The sequence below is a fragment of the Vicugna pacos genome, chromosome 7 (assembly GCF_048564905.1).
Source record: "Vicugna pacos chromosome 7, VicPac4, whole genome shotgun sequence".
Taxonomy (NCBI): Eukaryota; Metazoa; Chordata; class Mammalia; order Artiodactyla; family Camelidae; genus Vicugna; species Vicugna pacos.
Genome location: NC_132993.1, coordinates 22030884 through 22057248, shown reverse-complemented (window position 1 = coordinate 22057248; position 26365 = coordinate 22030884). Strand labels below are relative to the sequence as shown.

Below are 26365 nucleotides of genomic sequence, written 5' to 3'. Positions count from 1 at the left end.
TTTTATTATGAGAGGTATTACTTTCAGCAAATTAGGGGATAGGGTTATAGTACAAAAGTTATTCTCATCCATACTGAAGTTTTCTGAAAATAGTTCTTCCCCTTTATCATTGCCATTTTTCCCATTAATCAAAAAACTACTTTAATTGAACCCTACTATGACAAACCCAATTACGTTAGTGCAGTTAAAAATCAAGCAAAGTATTAGAAAGCCCTAATAACTTTTAGGTCAAAAATAATGATAAACAACTGCCTCTAAACTAGAATAGAATAATAGCCTTTAGTTGGTTTAGTGGCAATGTGTATTCAAGAACTCCTCTTCAAGCTGTACCTCTAAATGTCTGTTACAAAGCACATCAAACTTTGATTTTTTTATTTTGCAATACAGTGTGTTCTGCCCAAGAAGTTTCTTTAAGAGGTCGCACTTAGCAAAACCTGTTTCTCCCAACAAGTTAAGTTTAACAAACTTTTTTTAGCCCAAACAAAACTCATTTTTAGGTTTTCAGCACTATTTAAGCATGAGAAGCTTCCAGTTTTTAAAAGTCTGAAAGAAACAACTTTCACAAAGATTAATGCTAGTATTCTACTATCCATTTTTCCCCTTCTCTTCAGTTTTAAACATTCACAAAGCTTGAGGGTTATACTACTAACTGCAGGCTGCCTTGAAAGAGAAGGAAAAGGGATTGAGTGAGTGATCTTGTGGAAAAGACTGAAGGTGACACTTGCAGTACTTTTTTTAAGGGATCAAGTTGGGGAGACCTCTTGTTTGTACAAGTTTTTAGCTTCATAACTGGTTTTATGCTGGGGAAAATTATAGCTTGCTTAGTTAAGAATGACTTCTTGGGCAGGAGGAAAAAAACACTAGAAGAAAACAGATGGCAGAGTGGCTCTGATGCACGGCAAAGTAACTGGAGAAGAAAGGGGTGTACCTGGTTCACAGCATCCGTGATGATGGTGGTCAGTCTGACAGTATTTGTCCCTTAAAGGCATTTTCAGTGGGCGCGACCTACTTTCCTTTCACTGTAAGAAGCTCTTCATTGCGGCTTGGCTGTTGAAAGAAGCACAAATCCGTCACTCACCCTGAACTTCCTGGGGGGGCTCTGGCTGCATTTTCCAGAAACGTTCCCTTCACCCGCCCTCAGCTTTCCCTCCACCGACTAGCACCTTCCTCTCGAACTGAAAAAGAAAAACGCACGAAGGCTTCTCCAGCCCGAACTCCGGCACAGGTTCATCGCCCTACCCGGAAACGCAGCCCCAGGCGCGCAGCGCAGGGCGAGGGCCTGGCCGGCTACGCGGGCGGCGGCGGCGGCCTCGCCTTCCCGGGCGGGCGCGCGCGGAGACGGAGGCGCGGAGCGCGGCGGGCACGGCCGGCGCCGGGGCCCGCGGGGCGGGGGGCGCGACGGCAGGGGCGGCCGGGGCGGCGGAGGTGCAGCTCCCGCCGGCGAGGGGCCCACGCCGCGCCCTCCCGCCACGCACGTGCGTCGGGGTCTCCCCGGCAGAGCCCCCCGTCCCCCCGACCAAGTGCGCCCAACTTACTGAACTCCTAGGGTGGGCCGGCGGGCAGGCGGAAGGAAGGCAGGCAGGCCGGGCGGCCGCGGGGACAGCCTGGCGTGGGAGGCGGCTTCGGGCCCCACCTGGCGCAGACCCCGCGGACCACGCGAAGGGACCGGGGCTCGGGCCCGACGCGTTCCCAAAGAGTCCCCGCCGGCGCTGACGCGGAAGCGCCACAGCTCACCACGTCCCTGCGCGGCCCGAGGCGACGGCGGCGGCGGCTCACGGCGTCCCTCCGCGCTGTGGAGCTGGGCGGGCGGGCGGCGCGCGGGCGCAGGCAGTTGACAGGAGGAACCGCCCCGCAGCCGCCGCCGCCGCCACCGAAGGAGCCGGAACCGGAGCGGGCAAGACCTGAGGCGCCCCTCGCCGGGGCAACGGCTGCTGCCGGAGCCCGGCTCCCCCCAAGCGCCGCTCCACCTGCAACGGTCCCTCAGGCTTTTGGAGAGGGGCGGGGAAGGATGGGGGTCTCCCCCCACCTCGGGCCCTTTTTGGTAGTAGTTGTTTCAGGAAACTTTATTAAGTCAGTCTCTCGCTTCCTCGGTCTCCCCCTCCCCGAAGAGCCTGAGCTACCGCCGCGGAGCGGGTAGGAAGGGGGAAGCAGAGACTCTCCGGCAGCGACAGGGAGCGACTGACTGACCCCGGACGGAGATGGGGCGAGGGCAGGAAGTGACAAGCTCTCGGAGTGGGTGGGGGGAGTGTGGCCGGCACGCCCGGGAGCGCCGCGCGCATGCGCTCGGCCCGGCGCCCCCGCCGGTGGGGAGGCGACGCGCCGGGGCCGGGCGCGGGGAGGGAACCGTGGCGGGTGGCGCGGGGGCCGAGGCTGGGGTTTCGGGCCGGCCGCTCGCCCTCGTGTTCCCCCGCTGGCGGACGGGGAGCCGAAGTCCTCGGCTTCGCGGGCCGAGAGGTGCGAGGCCCTTGGTGCGGCGATTGCGTCCGGGAGACGGGCTCCTCGGCAACCGAACTGTTGCTATCGCTCTTTTGGTGGAACCGAAACGGGGAGGTTTAGAAAAGCACGGGAGGGAACTGTAGGAACAGGCTTCGCAGATGCGCAAGCCGTAGTGGTGATCCCGAAAAGGTGGTTAGCTCTTTTATAAGTGTACAGGTGGAGTTTTTTTTTAACCCAACAATTTCCAAAGTGTGTCTCAGCACCTGGAGTTTTTTTAGCAGGTTCTTGGGAGGAAAACAGTCTACTAATGGAAGATGGGTATTGATTGCAGCTGCGCTTCGCTTCTGGAGCCTGAAAGTGAAGTTGGGTCACGTGGGCTGTACGCACTTTTTCGCCTCTTCAGCGCGCTCAGCCTGCTTGGAAAATCCCCGAAGATTGCAGTGGTCTGTCAAATTCAAACCTGTGTGCGGCAGAGCCACCGTCTCCGCCTCATCGCCCCACCACAGCTCCTCAGACGGAATTCTTGCTCCAGAAGCAAATACGAGAATTTTGAGGAAGAAAAAGCCCGTTGATTTTTATCTCCCTTACCAACCCCCAGCCAAGATCCACTGAAAACCTTCGTAGTTGTCTAACTTAAGTTGCCAGTTTTCTGATCCCTGGAAAAGAAAGTTTAGTAAATAGGCTGCATATATATTTCGGAAGAGCAAACGAGTGACTGAAATCCGTTTTCAAAATTCAGAGTTAAGTTTGTAGTAGATCCGTTACTGTAAAAATATTGAATGGAGCGTTTTGCATAGGTCTTGAGGGGTTGTTGTAGTTTGATTATAGGTGTGACAGGAAAAGGATGGAAAAATTAACTACTTAAAAGGAATTCTAGGTACTGACATTCTACACACACACACACACACACACACACCAGCTAGTCACACTAATACGATCATTTTTATGTCCCACTGTCAAGAAGCATCACAGAACATGAAAGTAAAATGTTACGAAATGCCACAGTTTATAACCCAACGTAAAATAAAGTTCATCCACATGATGGTGTTTGTTTTTATAATATGTTTATAATAAATTGTATGCACTCTGCTGAAGCAAAAAAAAATAGAAAATGTGACCTTTAATAGTGGAATTTTGGTGATTTTATTGAACACTGGAGATCTTTGGTAAAATTTGAGGTGCAATATTTTCTTCACTTTTGGAGGATCTTTTCCTACTTTTAACCAAATTTATCGTGGGTTTAAAAAAATTAATGTACAACTAAGTTTTCATAGACGTGAAAAGGCATTGCTTCAGGTATGTGCGTTATAAATATTTGCTGACCAGGTGTGAATAAAAAATGTCTAGTTGCCTGAGTAAATTCAGTGTTATTTACACTTCAAAGTGATCATAACCAGAGTGTCCTCAGAATTGCTAATAGAGTAAGTTTTAAACGATCTTTAAAAAATTAGAATTATAGACAAGATTAGGATGTGCATGTGGGTAAAACATTGAACACTGAATCACAGAATTTTAAAGATGAAAAGAACCCACCAAAGTCATCTAGTAAACCTTACTTTATAGAGGAGAAAACTGAAATGCAGAGAGGTTAATTGATTTGCTGAAGGTCACATAGTAACAGAACTTACTCTAAGACCAAAATCATTCCCTTCTGCAAAATAACAATACTAGTATCTGACATGTATTGAGTAAGTATGTTTTACTCTCAAGCATTAACTCATTTAATCCTATCAACAATCCAGTGAGATGTTATCGTCCATTCTTCACAGAAACAGGGAAAGAATGGTTAGATAACCCATCAGTGTTACAGCTGAGAGGCAACTGAGCCAGCATTTGAACCCAAGCGATATGGCTCTGGAACTCATAACCTTAGCCATTATGTTATATTCCCTGTATGGTGTTGCCTGCACTATACCATAGCTTGGGTCTTTTGGATCACGTTGTATGTGGAAGATGAGTCGACAGATCAGTCATTTGTGAAAAGTATCCAAAATGCTATGTACAAGTCCCTAAAGTGGACGTGGAGTTATTAAACTCACAAGAATTTGAATTTCACAGGGCTCTAAAGTTAAAGAGACTTTGAACATCATCTAGAATTATCACCCTTCCTCTAAAAACACTGTGCACAAACCATCACAGAAGAATCGTCTTCCCTTTCACTGTTCACTGCAGCAATCTAGGTGACATATCATTACAGCTTTAAGGAACTTTTTGATCCCTAAAGTCTGGAAGTACATCCTAATGATTAACCTAAGACCCCTTTTACAGTTTAAAAATATTCTCCAATCTTTAAGGCTGAAGAATTCTACTGCATATATATACACACACATACCTATACACATATACATACTATTGCTGCATGACAAACCACCCCGGAATCAGTACCCTAAAGCCATGTTATGTGCTCTCTGGCCTTGTCTGGGATCATGCACGTAGCTACTGCAGTCATCTGGCAGCTTGACTGGGTGCACTTACGGCTGGCAGTGGATTGACTTTTGACTGGACCTCTCTCTTTTCCTTGTAACCTTTCATCCCCAAGATTAGCCTGGGCTTCATACTGTGGCAGCACACCAAGCAGATGCAGAGTGACAACTGCAAGACCTCTTGAAGCAGAAGTTACTTGACATCACTCCCACCACATTCTATTGGTCAAAGTTAAAAGGCCAGCACAAATTCAGGAACTGGGGAGATAAGTCCCCCTTTTGATGGAAGGAGTAGCCAAGTCACATTTCAAAGGGATATGCATATAGGAATGGGAGGGATTATTGTGATGATTTTTGCCTACAGTCTAATACAATATGTAATTATTTCAAGAATGATAGTAGAGAATTAAAGCTGCTGATTTTTTATGCTTGATGATGCCTTTATAGCAAAACAAAGAAACACTAGTGAGACTTGTTCTTTAAACTGACTGGGTCAATTTGGTGGCCTTGTGTAGATAAACTTTGATGATCCCTTCATTTTTCTTATCATTTTGTTGCCATGCCTTACAGGCCTTCCATGCAAATGCATTTCAGAGACCATTTAAGTGAATTCCATTTTTTTAATGCTTTTTGCTGTAGTGGAGTTTGTTCATAAGTAAGTCTCTATTGTAATCTAATAATAGCTAATGATAGTTTTGTCACTTATTGAACTCAGAACAAGTGCTTTCTAGTTTTTCACTGAATCCCTACAAAGATTCTGGGTTAGATATCCCATTTTACAAATTCGAAAACAGGTAATTAGTGTTTGAGCTAAGATTTAAACATAGGTCTGTCTGAATCCAGGTCCTGTGCCTCAAGTTAAATATATTCTGATCATTCCTAAAATTTAATCTCCAGCTCAGACCTATCCCTGCAGCCTCTAAGCTCTATTTCTAACTCCCCTTCAGGGAGACCAACTGAATTTCCCCAGGCATCTCAAAATTAGCAGGACCAAAACTGAACTTATCTTCTCACCAGACCTGTTCTTCCTCTTCCAAATTTTAATCAACAGTGTTGCTATCTATTCAGGCTATCAAGGTAGAGGCCTTGGAGAGGAGCACGTGCAAAGATGCAAAGTAATGCAAGTTACCTGTGTCCAAGGTATCTCATCTCACTTATCCCCAACATCTAACCTAGTACCATAAACGACTGGTTATACCTCAGAAGGGTCTAGGAAACGGCATCTTCTCTCCATGTGCACTATCAGTATTCTCATCCAGAACCTCATCTCTGAGCCACTGCAATAAGTACCTCCGTGGTCTCCCTACCACCATCTCTCCCTCACTCCATTATTCCACACTATCAACAGAATTATAGTCCAAACAAATGTAATACTGCTTCCCAATTTAATATCTCTGTTGACTGCCAGTTTTCTACATGATGAAGTCAAATCTCAATAAGAGCCATTAACAGAAATAGCATGTTTGGGAGTCAGAAAAATCTGGATGCTAGTCCCATCTCCACCCACTATTCATGAGTTTTGTCTCTCTAAGCAAGTGAGAACCTCTCTTGAGCCTTAGTTTCCTCAGCTGTATGCTCCTTTCAGTGTTGTGGGAAATCAGTGAATGAAGAAAGCACCCAGAAGGACCCAGAACACAGTACAGGCATAACAATAATAAGTACTTGTTACTATACTCATCCCTCCCACAACTTCACAACTTTTTGCTCCAAACACACTGGATTTCTCACCCATTGCAGAAATCAACAAGCAAATGGTAGTTAAACTGGGTGGGGTGAGAGTGTGGGACACAAGGGAATTTTAGAGAGAGAGATGATAGAGGTGTAGGTTATGTGGCTGTAACCATTAGCTAAAGCAACTATTAAATAATAGAATGGTAGGGAAGTGCACTTGTTGGGGTAGTGCCAATTTTGGGGTTACTGGCCATTTTAGAGATTTTGACTTCATGATCATTACATGTACATTTGCTTTGTAATAATTCAGTAAGCTGATAGTTATTTTTATGTACTTCTGTGAATGTATATAATATTTCACAATAAAAAGTTTTTTAAAGCAGCTGGCCTAGGTTTTAATGCTTCTGAGCTACATCTGGCATAAATTAGAAATGTTCAAATAAATTGAACTTTTCAAGGCTTTGTGCCTTTGCACGTGCTGCTCCTCATGCCTGGAAATATCCTTCCCCTCCACCTGGAAAACTCCTACTCATCCTTCAAGACCCATTTTAGACGTCACTTCTTCTCCCACAAACAAACAATTGCTCCATTTTCCTGCTCCTGTAATACATCATTCTGATTAAATGGCTGACTCTCCCATTAGTCTGAATTTGTCAAGAAACACACCATAACGTATTCCTCTTTGTTTTGCCATCATCTAGCCCACTATGTGGCACATAATAGGCAAGCATTAAAAGTTACTGGATGGGCTTGAGTGAATGAATTTTCATTTCAATTGGGCTAAAGAAGAAATATTGACAACATTCATTCTCTACAATAAATATCATAAGAAAAAGTGTAGTGGGGAAAATCAATTTTAGCAGTTTAGTTTAGTTAGGCCTTTAACCTAATAGGACACTCATTTTCAATGTAGAGAACAACCATACAAGGTCAATTATAGGAACCATTATTGTGTAGAACTAGCAATTTCTGCTTTTTTAGAGATCATTTTTTATTTTTTTAACTTTTAATTTTGAAATGATTTGAAATTTATAATCAAATTGAAAGAACACAAATAATTCCCATACTCTACCCAGATTCACCAATTTTGAACATTTTGTCATACTTGATCTCTCTCTCTCTATCCATACACATATCTGATTTTTTGAATGATCTGGGAATAGGTTCATACATATATCCTGCCCCTTTATCCCTAATTACTTCAGTGTGTATTTTCTGAAAGCAAGGAATCTATCTTACATAAGCACAACACAGTTATCATATTCAGGGAATTTAACATTGATGTAATACTTTTATTTAGCCTACAGTGTATGTTATAATTTTGTCAGGTATCCTGATAATGCCTTTTATGGATTATTTTTCTCCAGTATAAGACCCAGTCCAGGATCACATATTGCATTTAGTTGTCATGTCTCTCTACTCCCCCTCAACCTACAACACTTCTTCAGCCTTTCTTTGTCTTTCATGACAATGACATTTTGATTAATATAGGCCAGTTGTTTTATAAAATAAATCAATTTGCAGTTGTCAAATGTTTCTTCATGCTTAGACTGAAATTTTACATTTTTTGAATGGAATATGTGGTGAGTCTCTCAGGGAATCCCATCCAGAGGAATGTAATGTGTGGTTGATAGTAATCTCTTTTTTATTGAGATATAATTGACGTGTAATAGTATATTAGTTTCAAGTGACAACACAGTAATTCAATATGTGTACATATTGCAAAATGATCACCACAATAAGTCTAGTTAATATCCACCAACATAGAGTTACAAATTTTTTTTCTTATGATGAGAACTTTTAAGATCTACTCTCATCAACTTTCAAATATACAATATAGTATTATTAACCATAGTCAACATGCTCAACTCTACATCCCCAGGACTTATTTATTTTATAACTGGAAGTTTGTGCTTTTGTACTTTTGACTGCCCTCACCCATTTCACTCACCCCCAGCCACACCCTATGTCTGGCAACTACCGATCTGTTTTCTGTGTCTATAAGCTCAGGGGGTTTTTGTTTTTGTTTTTGTTTTTGTTTTTTAGACTTTACATATAAGTGAGAGCATAATTTCTAAAATAATTTCCACAAACTGATCACATTTTTAATTTTAAATTGACAATTTTTCCCATTCAAACTTTATAATTTTTTCAAATGAAAGGTGTATATTTTGCATCTGAGAAATCTGTAGAACTAGAGCCTATCCAGATAGAAGGTATTTTATAAAAAGTCTGGTTTATTTCTTCTACTTTCAAGTCATCAGATACTGACAGTCAGCAGCCTGTTAATAAAACAATTTCAGTGTTGTAACTGTCATACATGGAGTAAGGAAAAAGTTAGATTGGTGAGAATTTTGAAAAAGAGCGTCAGGGACTTACTCTCTCCGCTAGGGCAGAGGAGTTTCTAGTTAAGAGAAAGATCTACAGGATCCAGAGTGTCAGATACTCGGTGAGATCTGCGTTGCTAGGCAGTACTAAACCATCCAGTGACACCTACATGCTGGAGTGAATATCTCTGTTTTCAGTGCCATAGAATGACGCTTTCTTCTTGGTACTTTGTGGGGGAGTACCTAAATCTAGCGTCACTCTTTTCTAAAATAAGTGCCTTTATGAAAAAATGAGCCAAAGTTCAGTGTGTTTCTAATCATCTTACTGCTTTCAGAGAGATGGTGTGCCAACTGTCAGGAATGGCAGTTTCATTTATGGGAACAAAGTTACTTTACCTTTCTCAGAATTTCATTTTTAAATGAACAATGGCTATGGAATATTCAAAAATTCCCCCATCCATGTTAGTTCTCTTTTTTTAATCACTTGTGAAACTGAGAACTATAATACCATAAAGTAAGAGAAGATCTAATTGAAATCCCTTGTTTTTAATCCCTATCTTTCTAGTCTTAGGAAGCTCATTTTAAACACACAACCCAAGGAGGTGGGATATAGCTCTGTGGTAGAGTGCATGCTTAGCATGCGTGAGGGCCCGAGTTCAATCCCCAGTACCTCCATTTAAAAAAATAATAATAAATAAGTAAATAAAGAAACCTAATTACCCTCCCAACAAAAACAGAACAAAAAACCAAAACAACACACAACCCAGCCAGATGAATGACGATGCAAAATAATGCACAAATCAACTAGATTAGTAAAATGAATGTCAACAGATTGTTCAACTTAAGTGCTGTATTTTTTTTTTTTTTTGGAAAACACCTGAGACATGTGTATCTCATCTAACTGTCCCTTAGGATTTAAAGAAAACAAAGAACTCATGACTTTTGGGAATAAAAAAAGAGTCTACAGAAGATATTTTATATTCTACTTGTTCATCCCTGCATCCACCTTGTGTTAAAAGAGAGGGTAAAAAATTCTGAGGAAAAAGTATAAAGAGATGGCGAGGGGAAAGGAAAAGTTAACTAAGATTTGTTGAATCACTACTCTGAACCAGACACCAGGCTGGGCACTTTACATTCATTACCTCACATATCCGCAGAACAAAAACATTCAACAGCTCTGTATCAGCCTTCATATGTTCCCTGAGCATGGAGATAGATGAGGAGAGATACATATTCTCTCCTGTTGTTTCTTCTGTGACCTAGGAAAGGATCACTTTGCCCCGCCTAAAGTGCTCTAGCTCTGATACTGACACGAAGGAGACAGTAATGTTGTTGCAGGTTCAGAGGAATTGTCATTACACTCCCAGGAGAAAACGTCTGGGACACTCCTGGCTATCGATCTATAAATCCAGTATTTGGCAGAAGCATAGTTGCTTCACATAAACCACACTTAAAACACTGGGTTCTGTTTGGACACTATACTTTAAAAGAGATATAAACAAACAGAGGCACATTCACTGGGAGAATGACCAGGAAAGGGAAAAGATGTGAAATCATGTCCTACGAGGCATGTTTGTACAAAGTGGAGAAATTTCACCCAGCCACTGAAGACTTCAAATACATTTAGGGTGTCAGATGGAATGGACATATATTCCCATATACCCATCCTTGCTGGGTGTCAAAAGTGCAGGGAGGTCAATTTCAATACAATAGAATTTTCCAACCAAAATATCCTTAAATGGAATGGATTGCCTCAGGAGGTGATAAATTCCCTATCACTTGGAAATGTTAAAACTTTGGCAAGGCCCTTGGTAGAAATTATCATAAAGGAGATTCAAACTTTAGATGGAAGATTGAGTTTAAAAAGATGACTCTGAAGTTATTCCCAATCCAGACATTGTGCAAAAATGACTGGTGACTGAACCAAACCTTCAAGCCTCCAAACTCATACAGTAAATCGAAACAAACATCTCCCACATAAATCATGCAATAAGAAATCACACTCTTCAGGGGGTTGGGTATATAGCTCAGTGGTAGAGTGCATGCTTAGCATGCACGAAGTCCTGGGTACAATCCCCAGTACTTCTATTTAAAAAAAAAAAACTCAAAAAAAAAAAAAAGAAAGAAATCAGATCTTTCTTACTCCTCCTCATTGAAAGTTAGAGTATACGTTTAACTCATTGGTTTATTTCATAAACTGAGATAAACCAACAAGTTGACCTGTTAATGCCGACACTGGGATCAGGCATCATTAGTTCATCCTCTATAAATAAGGATGGAATTAGAATATTTTGATTCAGTCATGTAACAGATATTTATTGAGTACCTACTATATGCCAATAACAGTGCTAGGGAATGGGATAGGAGACATAATGCTGAACAAAAAGACATGTCTCTGTCCTCAGGGAGTTTACAGCCTAGTACAACTGCTGTCTCCCTACAGATCATATGAAGTCTACTGTTTTCATGTACCTGCTTTCATTAATGTACTTTGATTAAAAATGTCAAAGTAATAAAAAAAGAAAAAACATTTCCTTCTATTAAACATTCAGCAGAAAAATCATGATTATCAACTCAGAAGGACTCAATTTACAGAATTCAAAAAACCATATTTCTACCAAAAATGCATTACTGCTTATACTTATGGAGTTAGTACAAGTACACATAATATGCAAGAATGTTCTTTGCTATGATTAACTTATAGAAACAAATTAATTTGCATAAAATATGACTCATTAAGAGAATATAATTACTTGAATAATCAAAAATCATTTATGAAAACTAGCTGACGTTTTGCAGTTTTCAGATGGGTTCTGTGGTCTAGATCAGCATTAGAAAGAAAGCTTTATGGTTAGTACGTCTAGTGCTTACATATCCCAGTAATTTGATTTGCTGCAAAAATAAATTTACAGTTGAGCTGGATGTTTGGTAGTAGGATTTAAGTTAGGAGCTAGAAAGAAACTTAAAAGATTTAGTTATGTGATTTAGTTAACTGATATGAACAAGGATAACACACGAAAACTCTGAAGGGTTAAGGGTTAAACTATGAAGCCTTAAGTTCCTGCCTTATACGGAGCCACATTGTGAGCAGATAGGTTCCTATATTCTTGCAGGCCTATTCAGAACTTTTTGCAAACAAAATGATAACTGCCTTTGTAATCGTGGTTGATTAAATTAGTCATCGTTTCATGAATCATAGAAAACATTATACAGTCTGGGACATAGTAGGCACTCAATGAACATTTTTGAATGAATGAACAAATGGGCAGAAGTAAAGGTAAGCTCAGAAGTGGAGTAACAGGGATTAAACTCGTTAACTCATTCAATAAATATTTTCTCATCTCTATTAATAGATCAGGCACTGTATATCAGAGACTGTTCTAAGGTCTACCCCTCAAGAAGTTCACAATCTAACTGAAAAGACAGATACTAATACAAAAGCCACTCACTGAAATGCAAATTTATATCTTGCATATTATATGCATAACATGATAAGTGGTATGAAAGAGGTATGGTGCTACCAGCTCCTGGCAGACCATCCATAGCAGGTCAGCCAACTCTAAACTCAGCATCCAGGCCGCATGGGAACTGAGGGAAAATCACAAACACAAACAAAATTGCCTTGCCTGTGCACACCACAGCACACTTTTAACTATAGTAAGCACCCCGCCACGTGAGTGCGAGACTGCCCCGCACGGCAGTTTCCTCCCAGGATCCCAAACAGCGAGTGAAGCAATAATGCATCTACTGTTGGCATTCCTCCCAGCTTATCGAATATACTTGCCCACAGTGGGTGAGGCTAGATATCAGCGTGTCTCCTCTCCCCTCAGAAGTTTCAGGACTTCGGAATAAAGAGACAAGAATTTGTCCAAAAATCTCCCTACCCACATTTCTGTCTGTTTGTTTCTGTGACATGCAAATATATATTTGAGGGAATTTGAGACTCCTTTAAACAGATTTAGAGACACAGGGGTCACAGTGAATGTTAACAATAAGGGTTGTTTTTACATAATCTATATCATTTCTAACTTACATATTTTAATGTTGTGTAACACAGCGGTATCTATACTGTGAAAATTATGTATTAAAAATATGTAATTGATAATGGTCTGTTGTTTTTCAATCTTTATGTTCCCAGAAGCCTGTCAAATAGCCTTCTTCATAGCTTCTTCTAATTTGGCATTAATTTCCAATCTGCTTTCTTCCTCTTTGCCTATCTAAGGTTACAGTATCCAAGGATTGGATGCAGTGGGATTTTAAGACAGGAAACATTTTGTGTGTGTGATATTTCATCACTGCCTGTTTGATATCATAATAAAGGGAATTAGTCTGCCTTGTACTAACGAGTAAGACTGAACTCATCTGTACAAATATCACACTTCCTCATTTTCTCCATCTCAGCTGTCTGTAACAGTTTGGTCAAGGTTCCCTCCCTCTTTCTCTTATCATATACAAATAAGTCTGATCTGGTATTATGTATCCTAATTCTAGTTTTGTTTTCATTTCTACTTGTACGTGTGCTCTTTCATTTTCTTATATTTCTTGTACAAAGGAGTCTCCTACTTCTCTTAAAGTCAAACTTTTTCATTATAACAAGGCTCAAGCAGGTGACCCCTTCAGGATATCTTATAGTCTAGACACCCCCAGGCATTTACACATTGAAAGACATTATTTTATAATATATTACTTTCCCTTTGTTTCCCCTTTATATTTGGCTTAGGTTATTATATTGATTTTTTTTGGAATTCTATGTGTGGATAATTTATATTACTTATGACTTTCATTTCAGGATAATAAAGGAGGCATCACGAAACATTAGTTACAGAAATGGGACATTGGATCCGAGAGCGCTGAGACTCTTTGTTTTATATCATATCCTCATCCACCTCGGGCAGCAAGCCTCAAGACCTGGGTACCATCAGAGACCTGGCTATCTGCTCTGCACTATGGCAGACTCTATGATCTCAAGTGAGTAGGCTTGATTCTTGATATGCTAAAGGAATTTAAATAACTATTTTCTAGCCCAAGCCTGGTTTCAAGATTAAAGAAGTCAGGTAACTTCCCTCTCATCCCCAGAGCAGTAAACCTCAAGGCTCAGCCTCAAATGCGGAAGGTGATAAAATTCATGATTTAAAGGACAGATTAAAATGTGTTATTTTCAAATGATTGCGAACTATAAATATTTTAAGCAGGGTCAGAAGTAACAAAATTATGTTTGGGTTCGACAAACTCCAGATGCTGTGCAAGTAATTGATGGTGAGAGGCTCATGTATTGACTCAAGAGAAGCCCCTTTCTGGTTTTCTCTGGAATCTAGTGCAAATGTGGCCAGTATTCCCCACTGCTCCTCCACAGTGCCAAGTATCATTAAACTCTCAAATTCATCTAGCAGGGGAGGACATAGCTCAAGTGGTAGAGCACATGCTTAGCATACACAAAGTTCTGGGTTCAATCCCCAGTACCTCCTGTAAAAATAAATAAATAAACCTAACTACCTCCCCTCCCCTCCAAAAAAGTCATCTGGGACCTTAACGGATTAACAGCATACTAGTATAATTTATAAGGACATCCAGCATATAGTTGGAGAGCGGCTTAATATCTTAAGGATCTAATTCCTTTATATCCTAAATTTGTGTATTGATTGTCTCCAAGTAACATGGTTGCTTGACTGTGGTCTTGGTCTCTGCACCTTCTAGCTAATGAAGGCAGGTCTTGAAATGGGCGTCCAGTTGCTGCTGCATGAACTAGGAAACACAGAGGCTTGATGCATCCTTGCTTCCTCTGAATCCTCCCATTTTATTTCAACTTTAATATAGGATTTAATGACGTTGAATTAGATCAAATATCAAGACATCTCCTATATTCTCTTGGGGTATTATAGCAATAAGAGTCACATGGGCCCATGTGAATTGTTTCATGAACACTGTGTAACTGATCCAGCCACCAATATGGCTACGACGTTCCAGGCTGGAGAGAAGGAAGGTGTCATCAACTGCCTCAAATTATCTGGGGGAGGAGGTGAGGATAAATTGTATAGGATGGAATACTTAAGTCAAGATGGTCAAAAAGAAGGGATTCCTGAGAAAGATCATACAATATGTTCAAGAGAAATATTTAATAAGAAAGAATATATATCTATTTCTACTGGAAATGAAGAGACAGAAGACTGGATGTACAAGATTTCTTTGTTTCTTTCAGACAGAGGATTCTGTGATTCATTAAGAATTGTAACAAAAATAAAAGATTTTAAAGTTTTTTGGATCATTTGCTGGTTGATTATTTGATGAAAATTGCTGGTTTACTCAGTGTCCCTTAGGAATGCATGCTTTCTTTGTTCTGACCAGTCACCTATTTATAAAATGGACCATCTTTGTGAAACATGCCTTCTTAAATACAGATTTGGCAATCCTTTGCTTACTGCGTTCGTTTTCTAGGAGTGCCATACAAATAGCACAAACTGAGTGGCTGAAACAATAGAACTTTATTGTCTCATGGTTCTGGAGGCTAGAAGTACAAAATCAAGGGGTCAGCAGGACCATGCTCTGAAGGCAGTTGGGAAGGATCTGAATCAGGCCTTCCTTCTAGCTTTTGGTAGTCCTCTGGGTTGTGGAAGAATAACAGTCTTCATGTAGTGTTCTCCCCGGGTGCATGTCTCTGTGCCCAGATTTCCCCTTTTCATAAGGACTCCAGTCATGATGGATTAAGGATCCACTCTGCTCCAGTAGGATGTCATCTTAACCAACGACTCTGCAAACCCTGTTTCCAAATAAGGGCACATTCTGAGATCCTAGGGATTAGGACTTCAACATATAACTTGGGGGGAGGGGGGAGGACACAATTTAACCCACAACATTTACCTTTTCTCTTAAAGCACTCATGCTTTTATGGCTGTGGGAAAGGAAGTAAAGCAGTGGTTTTGATTAGTGGTATGGCAACTGTGAGTTCTAGTTTCAATTTCTAAGTCCTCCTGCTTATTTTTCTTCTTGATTTTGAGGAAGAAAAATATCAGAAATCTTGGACAACTATAAGTATCCTTAAGTCATTCTGGGTGTTTTTCGTGAGAAGTAATAGAAGAGCAATAGAGATATGACTATTTGTTATGGAAAAATATGCAGAATTACCAGCCAAATTTTACAGTGTCAAGAAATTGCTGCTTTTAGATTTGAGCATATGTGCACTGCTGATCTATACCTTAGCTTCCCGCTGACATCTTCCTCAAGATTAAGAATCTTCAAAGCAAAACCCAACCCGAGCAAAAATATGAAGTGAAGGAGAATTGCCTTTTGGCTATTCCCTTCTCCTCCTTTCTGTTTCCTCCCTTTACAGGGCCTGCCTCGAGCACTTCACTCTGTCTTATTTGCCTCTCCCGGCCAGGGTCCTCTGGGGTCCTGTAGACAGTCTGCCAACCTTGCCATTCGGCCCATTCTGCCACGACCATTCAGGTTGTGTTATTATCAATTTACCTGCAGAAATATGCCCATTCTGAATGTCCTCAGGATCAGACTCTTTAAAATGCCACCTCTGATCCCACTTTGCGAAACTAATGAATTTGATTCATGATCATTTGGTAGTGGGAGACAGATAAAGAATCCTTCCATTGCTTGTAGGTAAATCTGTGCTGTAAAAAAAAAATCTGAACAATGCCAGATGACTCTGTTGTATAATTCAGCATAGTGTCTTCTATTGGGATTCTCAGGCAGGGATAACTATGTACTTTGCAGGGTCCAGTGCAAAATGAAAATACAGGGCCCTGAACCAGTGCCCCAACCCACAGGGGACAGGCAAGCTCTAAAGGATTGTAACCTCCACGCCGGTACATGCTCAGTGCCTGGACTGGGGATGTTCCAGAGGGCCCCTCCAAGTCACCTGCCAAATGTACAGGGTGCTGCCTGCCCAGAACACCACAGGGCATACGCCAGATGCTGACCCTCCTTGCATCTGCATCCAGGCTGCCGCCAGAGGCAGAAGAGAGCAACAGAATGCAGGTTTTCTCTCTGTGCTGCGGAGACCTGGTTGCCAGAACAGGCAGAGGGTGGCAGTGATCATGGGGTGAGAGTGGGGAGGAGGAGGCAAAGCAGGCCTAGGGCACCAGGGGGCAGGGAGCAGGCAACCAAGAACCTGTCCAGGGAAGGCGGGGGCGGGGGGCACTGTGTGTGAGCCAAGGCTCCACATCCCCAGAGAATGTTTCATTGTCCCTCCAGAGTTCTCTTACAAACCACAAATTCGAAGATAAAATTACTAGAGTTTCAAGACAGTAGCCACAGAGCGTTAAACCCCAGATGCAGTGGCCCCACAGAAAAGGGAGCAATATTTTCATGCAAGTAGATCTTTGTAGTGGTCCTTATGGCATCATAAGGACACCAAGACATCGTGCAGTGTGGGATTTGGGATAAAAAGATCCAGATTTGTGTCCTGACTTTCTGATTTACTAACTAAATGAGATTATTAGTAAATGTTTCAAAACCATGCTCTTAGCATTTATGATGGTATTGTATAAGGTGGTATCCTATACAGGTTAAATTAAATAAGTGTGACAGAGATGCAAAGTAGCCACCAAAATCCATCAGGCTCATCTCGGGGTACACAGCTAGCCTGAGTTTCCTTGTCTCTCTCACAGATAGGTGGAGCCATCTGACTAAGTTCTCAGACTGTGAGTCGAAGTCCCGTATGCCACTCCCAGGCCAGGCCCCGAAAATCTCCCACAGCTCCTTCTTTACACCCTTCCCTTCCTGCAGGCTGGTTGTAAAGGATGGTGAGGCCTAGAGGCGGGAATTCTTAACCTGGGGTACATGGAGCCCCCAAGGATCTGCAGATAGAATTTGGAGAGTCTGCGATTTAGATGAGGAAAGCCTTGAAATCTTTATTTTCACTAACCCCTATTTGAAATGTTGCATTTCCTTTCATTATTAGTAGGGGCAACAAAGCATAGTACTATGAGCAGTTACTGATGCTGTCACCAATAAAAGTCACCAACAGTACAGCTGTTGGATAAATCTCAAATACTATGTATGCTTATCACTACTTTGACATTATAATAGTTATTAGATCCACTGCTAGATCTTCTTATTTAATGCATTAATTAAAAGCACATATATTACTGTATCACAAATTAGTTCTTTTAAGTACTTTCATAACCATGTTTCAACATAATGTTCATTATGTAGTTTACATACATAATGAAGTTCAGAGGCTTGACCAGACTGACTAAGCGGTCCATGGCACAAAAAATTTAGGACCCTGGTAGGATTATGCTAAGGAGAAAAAAAAATCTAGACACAAAAGGCTATTTACTACGTGATTCCATCCATATGACATTCTGGAAAAGGCTGACTTATAGGGACAGACATCAGTGGGGGAGGGAAGGAGACTGGCTACAAAGGGGACACAAGGGTACTTTTGTACTGATGGAAACATTCTAGATCTCAAATGGGACGGCAGTTACACAACTGTGCATATTCGCCAAAACTCACTGAATCGTACCTCCAAAAAGGGAGAAATTCACCGTATGTAAATTATACCTAAACAAACCTGACTTTTAAAAAGAATCCTGCTAAAAAACAGCAGAGCCACAGATAAGTGTAGCCCTCATGAGACCACGAAGGAGAGTCACCCACTGACCTGCACAACCTCCCAGAGCCGTCATGTGAGAGAGGAAGAAACTTCTACTGTGTTGAGTTGAGTTCAGGCTTAGGTCTACTTTTTACCACAGTTTAGGCCACCCTGACACATTCAGTAAAAGTATTGCATAAACTGTAACACATAATACATATGTTAAAATGAGAATATGTGTGTGCAAGTCCTGACATTGTTACTTCGGAGGTTTTGCATAATCTGGACAAAGACTTGCCTTCTCTGTACTTCAGTTTCTTCATCCATGGGACAGATAGAATTGATTACACTCTCCTTGCAATATGTTGTAAAGATGAGGGACAAGGTAGATCTCAGATTAAAGCACCCAGTGAACGAAGAACTGTTCTTTAAGCAGCCACCTCCTCTGGGGGTGTCTGGAGCATTACCTAATGCACTTGTAGTCCCAGCCTTATAAAATCTAGTGTTACACTTTCCTTTGCACAGCTATTTCTTGAGATGTAAGCCCCCTTCTTTATCAAGTGACTTTCAGATCTGAGTTAGATGGGATGTGCAAAGCCATGCAATCCAACCCTTTCACTTCCTATTTCCACTTAGGGAAACAAAACTAAAGCGACGTATGGCTTTAGGTTCTGAGACACAGAACTGGCAACTAAGATGCAGAGATGAAAGAAAAGGTCCACATTCTGAGTCAAAGCGACAGCTGTTGAGGGGAAGGCGGCATCCCATGGGGCTTGTGGGAGCTGCTGGGCTGGAAGGTCACAAGAGGGAAGAACTTGAAGAGATGAGGTCACAATTTGGGAGGCTACAGTTTTATTCAGAGTAGGCTACTCTCTTCCTTTACATCCTGAAAGCCAAAGAAAGGCGATCAGGAAGATCGAGGATCCCCAAACTCTCTTCTTTAACTACACTGGGGGCTACAGATTGTCTCATCTAAGAGTAGGCCAAGGACTAGATTGGCCAAGTGCCTGATGCCACTTCAGAGAATGATGCTAGGTCTGAGAGAAGGTTAGTCCAGGAGAGGCAACCCACATTTCCACTGTTTGGAGCAACGACGATGCATGAGTGTCTGTGGATCGAGATGACACTGCTGAAGGGGTCTATGTGCCTGAGCTATCTTACTTTAACCGCACTGAACAATTATCCAACAGCTGATTAACTCCAAGTGATGTGGACCCCAAGTGAAGTGGCTGGGGCTGTGGCAAAGGTAGCTGTGGAGTTCAAGCCAGGTCCCCCACACTAGCAACTGTGCAAAGAGGAAGCCCCTCTCAGCACCCTTCAGAGAATCAACAAACACACCGCAGAGAGAACAGCACTGGGTAGCTACTGCAAAATGCAAATGTACAAGTGCCAGTCACCATCAGCAGAGTAGTAGCTGCTACCTCATTATAGGCCATTCTACAAGAAGACCTCTGCCCCTGCCTTTCCTACCTGCTTCCCACCCCAGCACCATAGGGGAAGAAGTGAGAAGGCAGAGGTAAGGGATGGTGCCTCCAACAGCATCCACTGTATGTTCTCTGCCCACTCCAGTCCACCAGGCTACAAACCACTGCTCCAGCTTCTACCACCAACAATCACCTCTATTCCCCTTACCCACTATCTCTACCAGTAGCAAGCAGCCAAAAGTCTTACCTGTATGGGCATGGGTGTGGCTGGAGATTTGGGCCAAGTACGAGTTTAATATTTTAAAATGGATAGCACTGAGCCTTAAAACATGGTTGATAAACCATTCTAATAATTGCATGTCCTTAAAGGTGTGGAATTGCACCAAAATGTCTCAAAGGAGCCCATTCCCTAGAGACAGAGCATAACTCAAGAAGGTAAAATCATACCATGTTTATACCCATAATGAATTGAAACTTTTTGACAAAATGAATCATAAATTGACATTGATTGAGCACCAAGTACATCCCACGCACTAAGTTTATTTAAACACGATCTCTTTTACACCTAGAACTTCCTCACTGAAATAGTCCCTGAGCCATGATAAGCTGACTTATTCATTACAATTCCAATGACAAAAGTATTGGTTTGCTATTAGACCTAAATGTTTAAAGACATTTTAACAAGTACACTTACTGATCTGGATGGAAATCATTAGTGTGTCATGAATTAAGAGCATGAGGTAGAAACAAGAGGTTCACGGGATCTCAGAGTTCTGCCAGGCAACTGCCCATGAGGGCATTAATTTATCAGTTAATGGATGCCCCCATAGCAGAAAACATGGAATGTGCAAACTGTTTCTTGTCACTAATGTATTTAATTTGTGGGTGATCAGTATTCATTTGCAGAAAGTAAGGCTATCAGCCCTGAGACATATGTCAGCACAAAATACAAAGTCACAACCAATATTAACACCATTCTAGCTTTTGCTAGATCTGATGGAGCCAGGCCAGTAATTCTTAGACAACAAGACGGGGTAAATCCGCAAGCATTTAAAATGTACATTCTCACATCAGATGGTTGGAGAATTATTTTGTTTGACATTACTGATGTCACTGCTTGCCTCTGGGTTTCAGTGGTGATGATGGTTGTGGTGTTTTGGTTTCTTTTGCTTTTTGTTTTCGGCAACCCAAAGGTTCATGGTGAAATGACTGACGGAAGCAGAACATGGAAACTCAAAATTAAGGATAACTTCATCATAATCCTTCATCAAACACAGTAGGGAAAAAAGGCCCAAACTGCACACTTAGCCATTGTTATGAGGTGAACTGTTTCCCGTCAAAATTCAAGTAACTCTTGACACCTAAGAATGTGACTGTATTTGGAGACAGGGTCTTTAAAGAGGTAATTAAGTTAAGATGAGGTCATTAGGGTGGGCTCCGGTCCAACATGACTGGTGTCCTTATAAGAGGAAATTTGGACACAAACACAGAGAAAAACAAAAACCACATGAAGACACAGGGAGAGGACAGCCAACAGCAAGACAGAGAGAAAGGCCTCAGAAGAAACCAACCTTATTGACACCTTGAACTCAGACTTCTGGCCTCCAGAACTGAGAAAATTAATTCCTGCTGTTTGAACCATCCATTCTGTGGTACTTTGTTACACCAGCCCCGCCCAGCAGACTAATACAGCCATCATTATTTTTCGACTATAGATTTCACTTAAAATCATAGCATTGTGCCCAAAGCATCAATTAAGTGCCCAAGTATCAATTATCTAGTCCAAACTTATCATTGTATGTATAGTAATAGGAACCAGCAGTATTGAGTGCCTGCTGTGACACAACATTATAAACTGACTATACTTCAATAAAAAAAATACATATATACATTAAACAAAAGAAATGCAAATCTCAAGCCCCACTCCAGACATACTGACTCAGAAACTTGAAAATCTCTGTTTTAATAAGCCACCCAGGTAATATGGATGTGTACATATGTTTTACAACCACTGCTCTATAATAAATCTTTTTAAATCTTGAAAAAGTCTTTAAATACTAAACTTGAAAATCTCTAATCAGCAAAATTATTTAAAAGGGAGAGTTGTCAGAATGACCCAAGCCGATTACAAAATCATGTTCTGTCAAAGACTCAACACCATCAATTGAAGTGACCCCTGTATTTTAGCCTCTTGGGTACCTTTTAATACCTAGAGGCTGTAAGCATTGAGAGAGAACAAGCTCCTCATTAAATGATTGTCTAATTACAAATAATTGGCACTTTAATCTTTTGTCAAAGTTTTGATTTCCCACTCTCTTAAGATAAAAGTATCATTTCTATGAAAAGATCCTCTTAAAGCATAAGCTATTCCACATAGCATTCTGAAATCCAAACGAGGAACATACCAAAATGTTAAAAGCGCTTCTCTCTGGGCAGAGGAATAATGGATGAATTTTATTCTTGTCTTTATATTTTTGTACTAATATTTTTTTTAAATATGAGGGTAAGCTCAGATAAACATATGAGGCTCCATTAAACCTGAGACAGATCCATCATTCATAATGTCTGTAGCCGGATCCACTATTCATAGGCGAAGAAAGATTTTTATTTTCAGTAAAATGTATTTTCAATAAACAAGATTGAACAGAGACTTTTTCCCCCATCATTTTTCTTTTTTTCTTTCTCCTGTGTGACAGATGGACTGACTATATTGCAATGGTAATTAGGAATTATTCTAGGGGAAAAAAAGTCCAAACAGATTTATTTTAATTGTAACAGAGGTTTTTTTTAATGTTGAAATGTTTTCTACTCTGAATAAAGAGTATGTTTTGGAACCTATAGAGAAAATCTTTATAATACAGAGAGTCACTATATATAACCCAGTGTCGTGCTTAATGGTCCTCAGCTCCGTGGGCTGTTACTCTCTTCGGTTGATTGGCAGTTACATTGCAATGAAAAGGAATTCATATTTCAGCCACTCACTCTTTATTGCAGTAACTGGGGTTGAAGTTTTTTTATTTTCCTCACTTTGATTCTTTAAGATGTGTTTTCCTTAACACAGATCTATTGTTTTCATTTTTAAATGTTTTTCACTTAGATTTCCTTTAGGTACTTCCTGTGAATTTTATGGGCCTCTGTTCTTACTGCTGTAGCTGTCATTTCTGAAATCAATGAGGCAGTGCCTTTTATAGGGCTGACTTGTACCAACCTAGTGAGCTGGAAGAAAGTTTGGCGTTCTATTTCTCTACAATTTTCTACCCAAATAATGACCCTGTATGTAATGCTGCTAAACTAGCTTTTTGAAATCCTGAATATGGTCTTTTCCCCTCGTGTTCATTTTTGTCACTTCCCCTATACCGTGATGTTGTCTTTGCCCGATGGTTTAGTAAAGGAAGCACACAGTCAGAGTCAAAGCCCTGGATTAAGTCCAATTTCTGCCACTTACTGATTCTATCAATCACTTCTTTGCAGTCCACATTTTTCAGCTATAAAATGGGAGTAATAGTAACTCCATCACAGGGATTATAAAATAATAGTGAGACTATCAAATTTTAGAGTAATTATGTTTATTTTTTTCTGTGCTGATTCAAGTGCCCCAAGTAGCATGAAGTAGCTAAAAACTGGAGTGGAAAGAGTAAAATTCAAAAGAAATAGTATATGCCTTCAGAATTAAGGAACTTATCCTGGTCATGGTCTCTCTGCCATATACACTCCCTTCAATTACATACTGCATGGTTTTTATCAGCTCACAGTATTTTTCAGGTGATTTTGTTGGGAAGGTTTTTTACCAGGCCTGGGAGGAGTTTCTATATTGAGTTTCTAGGGTAGGGGTGGAGGCTGGTGGTTAAAACAAAAAATCCTAGAAGGAAACAAAGTTTTCTTGCACTTCAGCCATCTATTCTACCTGTCTCCAAAAATCACTGGTACATCCTTTCCTCAAGCCAGTTGGTGGGTAAGATAGGGATTCTGAGATAGGGTCAAAAGAGATGGATAGCTATGCAGGTGTACACATAGGTATATATAGGGTCACATAGTTTCCTGGGGATAAATGGAGTATTAGAAGGTAGGAGTAGGTGGACCTTGTGGAATGGGTGAAAGACACAGTCCCAGAGCAACCCTGGGTTTGAGAAGTCAGATAGCACCATGTGCTTAGGGAAGTCTGGCTCTTACGGCAACTAGAGGAGAACAAAAGTAATAGGTCTAGGCCACTAACGTGGGAATTTGAAATGAGTTTAACAATAACAGGGTGGTTGGTGGTTAAGTACAAATACAGGAAGAATTTCTATGTAGTGGTTAATCTCTCCTATTCCACTGTGTTCTTCCCTCTGCTAATTAAAACCTTTGTCCATCAGAGGATACTTCGGTTACCGTCTATTCTCTTTTAAAAATCTGTTTGCTATTTCCCAGAATTAAGAAGTGCAATGAAAAATAGCATTCCATCAAAAGTACAGATGGATTCTGCTTTCGTTAAGAGAAGAATGAGAAACCTTTATGACACTGAAGACTCAACACATCCACTGCAGACATTACCCACCCATGTGCAGAAGGTAACAATACTCACTTTATAAGGATGTTATGATGATGAATGGGACTAATGCTTATAAAGCACTGAAAATACTGAAGTCTAATCAATTTTGATATATTTTTCCATAAAGTTTGTGTGTGTGTATGAGTGTGTGTGTGTTTTGAAAACACCTTGTAAAGAAAAATGACAGTGTCCATTTTGCTGGTCCAAAAGACAGAGATTACAGTGCTTTTTAAAAAATTATAAGGAAGCATTACTATCATCTATTCTAAGAGCTGCAAAGAGTTTTATGTTATTTAGGGACTAGTGGACTTACTCTGTTTGTTCTCTTATTAGACCCTACCAAGAGCAACAAAGAAAAATTCATTCTTTGACTCTAGAAAAACTTACTAAGCACCTACTAGGACCTATACTGGGCTCTGGAGATTTGACTTTATTAATAAGACCCATGATTCCTGTCCTCAATATAGAGAAGTCTATCAAAGAAATTCTCCCTCCCCTTCAAAATGATGGAAAAGGAAACTGTAATCATGTGTTTCAAAGTTTATTCTGTGGTCTATGCAACAGAGATACAGTTTGCTCATAAAGAGGAATAATTCTGTCCATCTATCTGTGTTAGTTTAAAAAACATACTTCCAGATCCAAATATTCCTGAAGAGAAAATGTTTGAACTAAAAAAAAAAAATTCAAACTGTGAACTTAAAAAAAAAATGTGATTGACACAACATTGTTAACTGACTATGACTCAATTTAAAAAAACCCAGAACATATATGAAGAACAACCAAGGAAGATTATTTAATAGATTATAAGTAATAATGTTGAATTAAATATCAACTTTAATGCTATTGAAATAAAACCAAAGAATCCTCCAAGAACAAGTTTTGTCCCTGATAAGCTGCCATTCATGAAAATAAGCCCTTGAAAAGTAGCAGTTTGAGGGCCATCGTGATGACTAGCAATACCAAATAAATAACAACCATTGTGGGTAATAGAGGTTTTATCTCCCCTAACATGGGTGTCCCAGGACAAAAGTTCACCTCTGTTATGTAGACTCGTCTGTCAATGAATCTTCCCAGGAGAAGATACTGCCACACGATGGGGAGGGCATCCAGCCACGTTTCTCACCAATTGGTCCACACCCAGGGCCTCTCAGATGCACGCCACTGAAGATGCAGTAGCTTTTGCATTAAAATAAAATAATCATTTCCACCAAGGTTAACAATATCTTATTCCGGATACAGGAGTAATTTAGGAAACCCAGCAGCACCCTCACCAATCCCATATGTCACACACAAAATGACGGTGCTTTTTAATACAAGGAATAGACCAAAATGAGCCTTCAATTAGACATTAAGCCTCCGAAATCAAAGACAGTACAAATCCTTTAAAGCTACTAAGTTTTCCACAATAAGGCAAAATATCATGAAATCACCAGCATCAACAAACACTTCTTCCAAGTCTATGATGAGTAAAGCATAACGCATCATGTTAGGGATACACAGAGAAATGAAACACAATGTCGGCCCTCAAAGGGTTTATAGATAATTGAGAAAAGAACACAGACTCTAGAAATGAGGTGAAAGACAAGGTAGCATGAGGCAAACTACAGCACCAGATGAGCATTAGATCTAAGGGGAGGGAGGCAGCTTTTAACTAAGGTCCATTATATATCTATAAGCCACTCACTGACCAACATGTTCTACAAGTCACGTGCTTAATTTGGGTTTGAAAACAACAGACTCTATCATGAAGAAATAATCCAGCCTTTAAGCAAAATTTCAGGCAAAGAATGTCGCAAACCATTATTCGTCACCATTGAAAAAGTGGAAACAGTCTAAATATTTAATAGAGTTTTGATTCAACTATACAGAAGGATTATACATAGCAATTAGAGGAGATATTTACAAATCATTAGAGAAAATACTAACTCCAGGATACTAGTATACCAGCTAAAAAGAAGTAGAGAAATTGTTTATGTCTTATGATCTCAACTTTGTGCCTCAAAAAAACT

General features: G+C 40.6%; 1 protein-coding gene and 2 long non-coding RNA genes across 5 annotated transcripts in view; 1 reads left to right on the top strand and 2 right to left on the bottom strand.

Annotated features, from left to right (window-relative positions):
• Nucleotides 1-2472, bottom strand: part of ZNF800 (zinc finger protein 800) — a 43271-nt gene extending 40799 nt beyond the window's left edge. The window contains exons 1-2 of one of the 3 annotated variants that reach the window (XM_072964558.1): nt 1536-2472; nt 929-1047 (exon numbers count right to left, since the gene is read on the bottom strand). In XM_072964558.1, coding sequence (XP_072820659.1) covers nt 929-989 — 61 coding nt within the window. In that variant the 5' untranslated portion in view covers nt 990-1047; nt 1536-2472. Of the gene's footprint in view, nt 1-928; nt 1048-1163; nt 1246-1535 lie in introns of those variants that run through there. The other 2 variants (XM_072964556.1, XM_072964557.1) reach the window with 2 other exon arrangements.
• LOC140697347 (uncharacterized) lies at nt 1842-3796 on the top strand. The gene is made up of 2 exons (XR_012074299.1): nt 1842-1906; nt 2768-3796. It is a non-coding gene; the product is annotated as an uncharacterized lncRNA (long non-coding RNA).
• Nucleotides 3797-15317: 11521 nt separating this feature from the next.
• LOC140697345 (uncharacterized) overlaps nt 15318-26365 on the bottom strand; it is a 71025-nt gene continuing 59977 nt past the window's right edge. The window contains exon 3 of the long non-coding RNA XR_012074297.1: nt 15318-15611. This is a non-coding gene — a long non-coding RNA (uncharacterized lncRNA). The remainder of the gene's footprint in view (nt 15612-26365) is intronic.